This window comes from Ostrinia nubilalis, chromosome 17, assembly GCF_963855985.1.
Source record: "Ostrinia nubilalis chromosome 17, ilOstNubi1.1, whole genome shotgun sequence".
NCBI classification, from domain to species: Eukaryota; Metazoa; Arthropoda; class Insecta; order Lepidoptera; family Crambidae; genus Ostrinia; species Ostrinia nubilalis.
Window position 1 is genome coordinate 14,842,602 of NC_087104.1, and position 11,094 is coordinate 14,853,695.

The 11,094-nt window shown below is 55.7% G+C and overlaps 2 protein-coding genes and 1 long non-coding RNA gene across 3 annotated transcripts; all 3 read left to right on the forward strand.

Moving 5' to 3' along the window:
• The first annotated feature begins 43 nt into the window (after positions 1 to 43).
• Positions 44 to 3,544, forward strand: LOC135079770 (uncharacterized). The gene is made up of 3 exons (XR_010258895.1): positions 44 to 124; positions 652 to 765; positions 3,387 to 3,544. It is a non-coding gene; the product is annotated as an uncharacterized LOC135079770 (long non-coding RNA).
• Positions 3,545 to 4,016: 472 nt separating this feature from the next.
• LOC135080289 (basic proline-rich protein-like) lies at positions 4,017 to 4,814 on the forward strand. The gene has a single exon (XM_063974975.1). The coding sequence runs from the start codon at positions 4,017 to 4,019 to the stop codon at positions 4,812 to 4,814; it is 798 nt and encodes a 265-aa protein (XP_063831045.1).
• Positions 4,815 to 6,067: 1,253 nt separating this feature from the next.
• LOC135080290 (uncharacterized) lies at positions 6,068 to 10,609 on the forward strand. Its single transcript, XM_063974976.1, has 4 exons — positions 6,068 to 6,229; positions 6,297 to 6,467; positions 7,656 to 8,045; positions 8,432 to 10,609. Exons 2-4 carry the CDS (start codon positions 6,345 to 6,347, stop codon positions 10,607 to 10,609), a joined length of 2,691 nt encoding a protein of 896 aa, XP_063831046.1. The 5' UTR covers positions 6,068 to 6,229; positions 6,297 to 6,344.
• The last annotated feature ends 485 nt before the right edge of the window (positions 10,610 to 11,094 follow it).

Consider the following 11,094-nt stretch of genomic DNA (forward strand, 5'->3'; position numbering starts at 1 on the left):
GCGCCTCGCCGCCGTGCGCCCGCCCGGCGCCGGCCGCCGCTGGCCGCACGCCGCCGCCGCGCACTTCCTGCACCTCGTGCGCGACCGCCGCCTCGTCGCCAACGTCGCCGCCGTCGACCGCGAGGTGAGCCCCGCAGCGTTGCCAGACGTCCCGATTTTGGCGGGACGTCCCGATTTTTAAATCAAATTTAAATGTCCCGCGCGGGACTGGCTTGGTCCCGCTTTTCGGAGAGAGACACTCACTTCACCAGACTATTGTTTGAAACGCTATATTATTCTAAAGAATAAAACTTTTTTAATCTTTTTCTTTTTTTATTCTAAAGACGAATTTAACGATAGAGTAGGTAAATCTGATTTAAAATATTATTTTTTTGTTAAAATACATTTTCTATAATATGGTTACTTTTGGTATCTATTGTCACGTAAACGTAATTTTAAGTCAAATAAAAAGATAAATATTTGAAAACCTTTGATTATATACGTTTTTTTACTATGTCCCGCTTCTGACGGAAGAATCCCGCTATTTTCACTCAAAAAGTGCCAAAGTCCCGACTTGGCGAAAAAAAAAACTGACAACGCCCCCCGCCCATCCTCCGCCGCGTTCAATATCAAACGCGACCGACGCACGCAACGATCGTTCCGTGATTTCAGGAGGACATCCTGGAGGTGTTCCTGATCGACACGTCGACGGAGGAGGACGTGTGCGTGAGCTCGCAGATGGTGCGCGCCGGGTACGCCGACCCGCGCGCCGACTCCGCCCTGCGGGTGAGTGCCGTCCGCGCGCCGCCCGCCTCCGACGTGCGCTCGCTGCTGGCCGCGCTGGTCCACGTGCGCCCCCCCGCCCCGCCCGCGCCCCGCGACGACGACGCGCTCAGCGACGTGTCGGCGTCCGCGTCCGAGCTGGTGGGGCGCGCGCCGCGCCGCCTGCCCACGTGGGACGCCGACGCCGAGTCGTGCGTCTCGCTGAAGCTCGCCAGGCTTCGCGCGCGCCTCGCCCCCGCTCGGCCCGACGAGCGGGAGCCGGCGCCCGGGGCGGAGGCCGTGGAGCCCGAGCCCGGCCCGGCGGACGACTCGAGCGAGGTGTCGACGGCGGTGTCGCAGGGCTCGGTGCGGCTGGCGCGGCTGCGCGCGCTGCACTCGCGGCTGCGGGCGATCCCGGAGCACGCGGCGCCGGGGCCGGCCGGCGTGGCTCCGGAGCCGGCCGGCGGGCGCGGCGCCGGCGAGTCGCCGGGCTCGAGCGACTCGGCGCCGACCAGCGTGGTCTCGGTCTCGAGTGTTTTGCTTCGGAAGCGGTTGGAGTTAGCGAAGAAATTGAGTCTGTTAGATCCGCAGCCGAGTAGAAAACTGAACTGACTAATCGAAAGCTCAGTTACGTGTGCATAATCTCGCCTTTTTCGTTCTGGGAACGACCTTTTGAAAATATTTTTACTGTCTGACGCGAGTTAACGATGATGATGTGCGGTGCGACAAGGATCTTTTGGCGCTTTGTTACCTGTTCGATTTCCGTCTGGTAAGCGTTTTTTGTTTATTTCCATAAAAAATTAAAAATATACCGAGAGTCATAAAATCACAATCTACAATTTTGGTACACGTATACATATTCTTCAGACTGATTTGTGACGAGCTATAAGGTGCGTGGCGACACCTCGGGCACCTATCTTCGGAGGGCCCGCTTTGATTTGGCCCTCGCCTCCTGGCTCGCCTTGACCGGCCGGCCAGGAGTGAATCACGAGAGCAAAACCTATGCTCCAGGTTGGAAGCGTAAACTGTCATAACGCCGGGGGCATGCTGACCGATGACGCAATCTTGCGCCCCGCAGTCTCACCTCTCAATAATCTTAACCATTTACACCAATGTTGCTGCCACCCGGTAGCATATAATGGGGCGGCCCATTTAGTGAGCGGCGAGTCTCCGTCTGCCGTTATTAACAAGATGAGACATTTGATGTGGCAGGCGTCCCGTCGTCACATCAATATCCCAGTAGCCAGTCCAGCAATTTCCTATCAATAGAATAGACCCGGTTTAGTACCCATCTCTCTGCAATAGTGCACTTAGCGGATACTGTCTTTGGCTACATGTACACATCCCAACACATTATCGTATCCTGAAGGGGCCTCTTCCTGTTGAATCTGTATCCCAACGAACGCCTTCCACAAGCTTTGTGGCGAGCTGTAGGTGAGTAGCGACACCACGGGGTCAGTTGTTAATCCGAGTGCTCCCGAGAGTCGGTCAAGACCCTCGTCTTCGGCTCGCCGAATTGGACTCTCACGCTTGCCTTAGCCGGCCGGCCAGAGTGGAGTCGCTAGAGCTATATTAGTTAATTTTAAACTTTCGCGTTGCATAATTGAATTAATAATTAAACAGGTTTTAACGCAATAAATCGCGCTAGAGCTATATGCTCCAGTGGTGGAATTGTTAAAGGGCATAACGTCGCGAAAATTAAAAAAAATCACTTGTGCCAAGAATACTAAATTACACTACATACTTGTTATTTTGTTACCTAATAGTGGATTTTATTAGGTGGTAACTCTAATTTCGCAATAGGGCCTTCACAACAATGTCATCAAAGTGCTAAGAGATCCTTGCAGTACTGTATATTGTAAGATTAAAATTTATCTAGCGTTTTTCATGCATCTCCCAGTTATATTATCGTACACGGTATGTAATGTTTGTACAATTTCATTTCGAAATTCTATTGATATAATCATAAAATCATTGTAAATATAAGATTTGACAAACTTAAAATTGAAGTATAGGAAAATAAGTTAAAGCGCAGTTGATTCATGCCCCGATTTGTCCGTGATGCCGGTCGTTAGGTTCACTCGTAGAGTTTACTTTTGTTGTATTTACCATCAAACTTATTACACCGTCTTGTAACTTAAAAGTTACTATCATTTTTTTATCATGCCAACTAGATGTATAATTTTTTGTTAGGTTAGACTATAGAAACTTACCTAGTGGTACCTTACCTTACTTATGTTTATCACTACCGTTTATTTGAGGATATTTTTCAATGTTTAGTTAGCTAGCAAGTGTTTAAACTATGGCAAAACAAAATTAAATTAGGATATTTGAGTCAGTAATTTTATACTGAATCGGGTCAACGGCAGCAAGAAACTAAAATGTAATTTACATAACGTAAATGTGGAAAGAATCAATGAAGGCTCTGTTTCAAATAATATAATAAATATAGTTCTGTTCATAGTTCATATGTAGTTTTTAACACTTGCAAGCTAGCCTCGATAACATTTGAAGCCTAGCCTCGAGCACTGCATGTCATTGTCGTCGTCGCGACTTCGGGGTTGTAGATCAGTCGTGCGCCAGGAACCTCCGAGGTCTGCGGCGTCGGCCCTCCCCCTCCCCCTGACGAGCGGTCGATGTTGCAGACGTCGGAGTGTTACCTGTTCCCGCGGTTCGACGCGCTCGAGGCCGGCGCCACGCCCAACTACGCCGAGATACACGCCTACCTGCGCGACGGCATCGCGCTCGACTACGTGGACGACTACCGCCGCCACGTGCCCGCCAGCCTGCCGCCGCCCGCCGCCAGCCCCGAGCCCGGCCCCGCCGGCCCCGCCAGCCCCGCCGGCCCCCCCAGCCCCGCCGGCCCCGCCCGCTCCGCCTCGCTGTCCGCCGACAGCATCGACGGCTCGCGCGCCTCCCCCGAGCCCGACGTCACGCCCCAGCTCTCCAACTGCGTGCCCCTCCGGCCGCAGTGCCCGCCCTTCCAGCCCCGCGACCCGCCGCGCGCGCCCACCCCCGCCCCGACCCCGCCTCCGCGTTGCGAAACTCCGCGTACCCCCTGCGAGTCCCCGCGTGCGTCCTGCGACGCTTCTCGTGCGCCCAGCGAGGCCCCGCGCGCTCAGAGCGACGCCGCTCGTCCTCCGAACGTCACCCCTCGCCCGCGTTTGGACGCTCCGCGTGCACCGCGCGCCGAGCCGCGGGCGCCCCGGGACGCCGCGCCCCGGCCGCGGCCGCCGCCGCCCGGGGTCACGCCGCTCGTGCACGCGTACTCGCAGATGCTGCCGATGCCGGGCTACGCCGGCTTCCCGCCGTTTCCGGGCGCCGTGCCGCTCTACCCGCCCGTGTACTCGCCGCCCTCGCCGATGCTCTTCCCGCATCCCCCGTACCCGGGGTTCTGTCCGCCGCACTACCCCGGCGGCCCGTTTCCCGGCCCGATGCCGGCCCCGCTTCCCGGCCCGGCGCCCCCGCGACGTCCGGATTCCGGGGCGACCGCCCGGCGCCCGGGCCCCGCGGCGGCTCCCCCGCGACCCGCTCCCCTCGCGGGCCCCTCCCGTCCCGGTCCGTCGACTCCCGACTCTTGTCCCGATGTGTCGACGCGCTCGTCCGGCGCGCCGCCCGAGGCCCGCCCGAGCGGCGACCCGCCGGCGACCCCCCCGAGCTCGCGGCCGCCCCCCGAGGCCCCGGCCGCGGCCGGCGCGCCGACGCCGCCGGGCTGGGCGCGGCCGCGGTCGCCGCCGCCGCCGTACAGCGGCGCGGAGGGCCCGGCGCGCGTGGGGCCCGACGCCGGCGACGTGCGGCTGTCGGTGTCGGAGTGCGAGATCTTCCGGCTGCTGAGCAGCGTGGACTCCAACGCGGCGCACTGGTACATGGTGGACGCCATCGCGCGCGCCATGCGCACGACCACGACGCCGGCGTCCGCGCTGAACCCGGCGGCGCCGGAGTACCGGCCCCCCCGGCCCCCGCAGGCCCCCCAGCCCCCGCGGGCCCCGCAGCCCCCCCAGGCCCCGCTGCCCCCGCGCCCGCGCGTGCCGCTGCCCGCCGGCATGCGCCCGCCGCCCGGCTTCGGCTTCTAACGCGTTCTCCCTTTTTGTGCCTTTTGCGCCTTTCACGTGATGATACCGTTCGCGTTAAAAGTTATATCCGTAGCATTTTAAGACTGATCTAAAATCCCGAGGCTACCTCAGAAATTTAAAATGGTACAAATGTTCACATCGGTCATGGCCATATATTTTTTATCGACATTTCTTGTTCTAGTGAGTGTTTGTGGTACTGAATACTCGTGTGTTGAATCTTTTACTCTCGCCTTGCTTAATCGATCCTAATCAAATTTTGTCTATCAGCTGTCAAATTTCAATCTGTTTTTGATGAAAATAGCCACGGTATTCGATACCTTAATACTTTTATATTGTAATAGTCATTAAAAGTAAAAATGATAAAGATTGAAATTTGACAATTGATGGATAGTTTGGGATTTATTATGGGGACTGGGATTTAGTTGTAAGTTTAATTTGTTCCACCTGACTATTTTAATTTTAGTTATGTAATCTGTTAATTTGTAAGTGACATAAGTACATTAGTATTCTACCTATATTGTTAAATTAATCTTAAGTGTTCGTAAATATGTTATATTAGATTTTTTGGTAAATGACTTGTAATAAAATTACATTTTGTAATCCTACTACGCATTTAGACGGTGCTTTGGTGTAATTTAGAAAAAAATATCGTTTTGTGTAATTTATCTGCATATTCCAAACTTTTATTTACTTTTTGAAAAAAAAAAAAAAAACTGTTCCATCTGTATTTTTTATGTTTAAAATACATATACGTTTGTAATCATAAGATTCCATGTTAATCACATAGGAATTGTTTGATTCTGTGATAAAAAAGTGGAAGGATATTATGTATGTAAGTGATAAATTTTGAATACATAAATCTATCAAATTAGCTAGTTTTATTCTTCCTCCCTGAAAATGAAATATTAGGTGTGTAGGTAGTGTGATCCGCATCCACATGCCGCTGAGTTAGCGCACATCATTAAAAGTTTTGCTTGCTTATTTATAACGCGTAAACCTTGCATTGAAAAACAAAATCTAAAAAAAGGGAAACTACACTAAAATACTACTGAATCCTACTATGCGCATAGCACGACTAGTTCATATAAACGCTATTTTCTGCCAAACGCCCCCATGTACATCCCTAGCCGATAGTGATGTAACCAACATTATCAAAATCGAATCGGTAACTAGTAAAATAGATGAGATAAAAAATTTCTGGCAAAGTTAGTGCACCTCACTACGCAGTGATTATTTTATCTGTGTGACTTTTGTAAAAAAATATGTTATCAAACATGGCGTGCGAAAAAGCGTCGTGTGGAAATTACTGGGATGGATTTGTTTATTAGGTCAGCTTATAACTGAACGATACCGCGTCGCTGGACTATGTGGTCACACACAAAAGGGCGAAGTCTCCATGTCAACGTTCGGAAAAGGTAAACGTCGTGTGCGGCGTTGTATTTCGGAGCGAGGACAGGGTTGTGATGGTTTGGCTGATGGTAGGAGGTGCCGGGGCGGAGGCGCTCGGCGGTAGGCGAGTGCGCGGGTGATATGCAAGCGGCGCCGGCGCGCTACGTGTCCGTGAGCGAGCTGTATTCGACTGACGAAGTGGAGCTGCTGCTCGACGAGATCCGCGAGCTGGAGCCCACGAGCTGCCGCGGCGAAGACGTGCAGGTACGGGGCTCAACACTCGTCTAACTCTTCGATATCATTCCCTATAATGCATTGCACTTAACTGTCACTATTACTTTGTAGAAACCTGTTCAAGTCATGTCTGTTTACTTTATTAAAGCCTAAATCACACATTGCTTGGCTATGTGATTTCTTGACCCATGCATGTTACTTTTGAAATTTATTATTCTTTATTGCATTAAAATATGTACATTGGTAGATGTAATGCTTGGAGGTTGGAGGCAATCTCTTTATTAACCCGTTATGGTAGATGATATTTTTCATTGGCAGTTACAGCTGGGTAAAATTTAATAAAATTAGAAAAAGTTAATGGCTAAAGATTTTTCTATAGCAACAATTTACTTTTGCAGTACCTTGCCAATCTTTTCTGTAAATCAGCTGATCAGTCTTTTCTAAATTTACACTGTCAAATCTGAGGAGTATACTAATAAATTTTGAATAAGGTAAGAAATAAAATATCCAAGTTTTTTATTTTAAGATGATATAATTATTCTATTTTATTGTCATTGTTGCATGCATGGTCATGGTCTTGATAAGAGACTTAATTGCTTGTAGAAAGTTATTAAGAAAAAGAGATTTGAGATCCCTACATTTAAGCATATAATAAAATTATGCTAACTGTATATTAGACTAAAGTGCTACGATGCAGTGACATTTAGTAATATTTAAGATTTTATGTCTGTAATTTTTTTCTTACGGTGTTAGCTTATCATCAACATGTTTAAGTGCTCTGAAAATAGCCTACATAATAACTATTATAGGATTTGAATCTCTTACTGAATGCCTCAAGAACCAGATTGGAATCAGACAGATGATTGGAATGTTGTTTCACGGACATAGATTGTCAAGTAGCAGAATGGAAAAGAATTTGAATACATAAATCGTACTAGCTTCTAATAGCTAAATTTAATTTGTCACAGATTGTCAAAAATTATAGCTTTTATGTTTTAAACATACTGTAAAGTTCATCAAAATTTGTTCAGTAGTTTTTGCGTGAAAGAGTAACTAACGTGTTAACATCCAGGTATTCATACAAACTTTCACATTTTTAATATCAGTAGGATAGCAAAATGTAGAATTATTTCCTTTGTAATCTTGAAGCGACACTGTAATTTATATCTTCGAAAATCACGCATTTCTTAAGTCATTAGTCAGTCATCACCGTCGCAGGATTTCGAGATAGCCGGGAGCGGGTGCGGCGCGGGCGGCGGCGGGCGCTCGCCGGCCGGCACGGAGGCCACGGAGCGCTCGTGGGACTCGCACGCGCACTACCGGCGCGCGGCGGGCGTGCGGGCGCGCGCGCTGGCGCCGCTGTACTGCCGCGCGCGGCACCTGCTGACGGCGCGCGGCGCGTGCACGCTGGGCGTGGTGCTGCTGGCGGGCGCGGCGGCGGCGTGCGTGTGGGCGGCCGTGGGGCTGCGCGCGGCCGAGCTGCCGCTGGCGCCGCGCGTGCAGCTGCTGCAGCTGGCCGCGCTGTCGTCCGCGCTGCTGCACGCCGCGCTGCTGCTCATGCACGTCTCCGGCCTCAACGCGCTCATGCCCATCGACTGGAACAAGCTGGTCAGTCCGCACGCCCACACCGCACACCGCATGGCAGTGTGATCTGTGTATCGTCGCTTGCCTCTCTAACTGACGTATCTGACATTTTTTTCGAAACTGAGTTATCTACACCATCTTAATCAGTTTCGCAAGACGAATCGATCTGTCCGATCGCCTGAAAATTTTGCAAAATGTCAGTTACGTCAGTTAGAGAGGCAAGCGACGGTATATTACGAAGAATCAATACATATAAAAAGAAATACTTAAGTTGAAACTTGCGGTTGTTGCAAAACTAGGTTGGCATAAAGTTTCAGTCGAGTTGAAAAGATAAGTTTCTTAAGACTGAGTGCTGAGGTTTTTTAGAAACTTGTATGTGTTGAACACTTAGTATTGTATCTGGTTTGCAGAGTACGTTGACCAGCGCGTGGAGCGCACTGTCGCTGACGCTGGGCGGCGCGCTCACGCTGCACGCCGTGCTGTGCGCGCCCGAGTACCGCTGGGCGCCCGAGCACATCGCGCGCCTGCTGTGCTCCGCCTCCGTGAGTACCGCGCCCGCCTCCCACGCACAGGGCCCGTGCCCGGCGCTCACGCTGCACGCCGTGCTGTGCGCGCCCGAGTACCGCTGGGCGCCCGAGCACATCGCGCGCCTGCTGTGCTCCGCCTCCGTGAGTACCGCGCCCGCCTCCCACGCACAGGGCCCGTGCCCGGCGCTCACGCTGCACGCCGTGCTGTGCGCGCCCGAGTACCGCTGGGCGCCCGAGCACATCGCGCGCCTGCTGTGCTCCGCCTCCGTGAGTACCGCGCCCGCCTCCCACGCACAGGGCCCGTGCCCGGCGCTCACGCTGCACGCCGTGCTGTGCGCGCCCGAGTACCGCTGGGCGCCCGAGCACATCGCGCGCCTGCTGTGCTCCGCCTCCGTGAGTACCGCGCCCGCCTCCCACGCACAGGGCCCGTGCCCGGCGCTCACGCTGCACGCCGTGCTGTGCGCGCCCGAGTACCGCTGGGCGCCCGAGCACATCGCGCGCCTGCTGTGCTCCGCCTCCGTGAGTACCGCGCCCGCCTCCCACGCACAGGGCCCGTGCCCGGCGCTCACGCTGCACGCCGTGCTGTGCGCGCCCGAGTACCGCTGGGCGCCCGAGCACATCGCGCGCCTGCTGTGCTCCGCCTCCGTGAGTACCGCGCCCGCCTCCCACGCACAGGGCCCGTGCCCGGCGCTCACGCTGCACGCCGTGCTGTGCGCGCCCGAGTACCGCTGGGCGCCCGAGCACATCGCGCGCCTGCTGTGCTCCGCCTCCGTGAGTACCGCGCCCGCCTCCCACGCACAGGGCCCGTGCCCGGCGCTCACGCTGCACGCCGTGCTGTGCGCGCCCGAGTACCGCTGGGCGCCCGAGCACATCGCGCGCCTGCTGTGCTCCGCCTCCGTGAGTACCGCGCCCGCCTCCCACGCACAGGGCCCGTGCCCGGCGCTCACGCTGCACGCCGTGCTGTGCGCGCCCGAGTACCGCTGGGCGCCCGAGCACATCGCGCGCCTGCTGTGCTCCGCCTCCGTGAGTACCGCGCCCGCCTCCCACGCACAGGGCCCGTGCCCGGCGCTCACGCTGCACGCCGTGCTGTGCGCGCCCGAGTACCGCTGGGCGCCCGAGCACATCGCGCGCCTGCTGTGCTCCGCCTCCGTGAGTACCGCGCCCGCCTCCCACGCACAGGGCCCGTGCCCGGCGCTCACGCTGCACGCCGTGCTGTGCGCGCCCGAGTACCGCTGGGCGCCCGAGCACATCGCGCGCCTGCTGTGCTCCGCCTCCGTGAGTACCGCGCCCGCCTCCCACGCACAGGGCCCGTGCCCGGCGCTCACGCTGCACGCCGTGCTGTGCGCGCCCGAGTACCGCTGGGCGCCCGAGCACATCGCGCGCCTGCTGTGCTCCGCCTCCGTGAGTACCGCGCCCGCCTCCCACGCACAGGGCCCGTGCCCGGCGCTCACGCTGCACGCCGTGCTGTGCGCGCCCGAGTACCGCTGGGCGCCCGAGGACATCGCGCGCCTGCTGTGCTCCGCCTCCGTGAGTACCGCGCCCGCCTCCCACGCACAGGGCCCGTGCCCGGCGCTCACGCTGCACGCCGTGCTGTGCGCGCCCGAGTACCGCTGGGCGCCCGAGCACATCGCGCGCCTGCTGTGCTCCGCCTCCGTGAGTACCGCGCCCGCCTCCCACGCACAGGGCCCGTGCCCGGCGCTCACGCTGCACGCCGTGCTGTGCGCGCCCGAGTACCGCTGGGCGCCCGAGCACATCGCGCGCCTGCTGTGCTCCGCCTCCGTGAGTACCGCGCCCGCCTCCCACGCACAGGGCCCGTGCCCGGCGCTCACGCTGCACGCCGTGCTGTGCGCGCCCGAGTACCGCTGGGCGCCCGAGGACATCGCGCGCCTGCTGTGCTCCGCCTCCGTGAGTACCGCGCCCGCCTCCCACGCACAGGGCCCGTGCCCGGCGCTCACGCTGCACGTCGTGCTGTGCGTCGATCTATTGGAACGCTGCCTCGAAATTCCGATCGACCAGCAAATCAAGCGCCGCAAGTGGAACTGGATCGGCCACACTCTCTGAAGGGATCCCGATCACATCCCCAAGCAGGCTCTGAATTCGAACCCCAAAAGAAAACGCAAACATGGTCGCCCCAAGCAAACGTGGCGGCGCACTGTGGCAGACGAGGCGAAGAAGATCGGCAAGACTTGGAGCGAGATCAAACGCGAAGCTCAAGACCGAACGCGATGGAGGATTGTTGTGGACGCCCTCTGCTTCACCTAGGGAACATAGGACCTTAAGTCGAGATTATGAAATCTGATTGGTTATCCAAAACATTTTTTCGCTCCGCTCCGGCGTGGTGGAAACCGGGACTAAGACTAAGTGAGCTGCCACACTAGCGGATTGCAAGCGTTTGTAATCCGCCAGTGTGGCAAGGCCCTTAGTATATGCAGTCATGCAGTGTGTTTATAGTTTTCTTAGAATCTACTAAAGCCTGGTCCGTGAGCACGTAGAATTTTGTCCAATGACCCCAAGCTACCCATCCCTATCGCTCGCGCGTAATTATG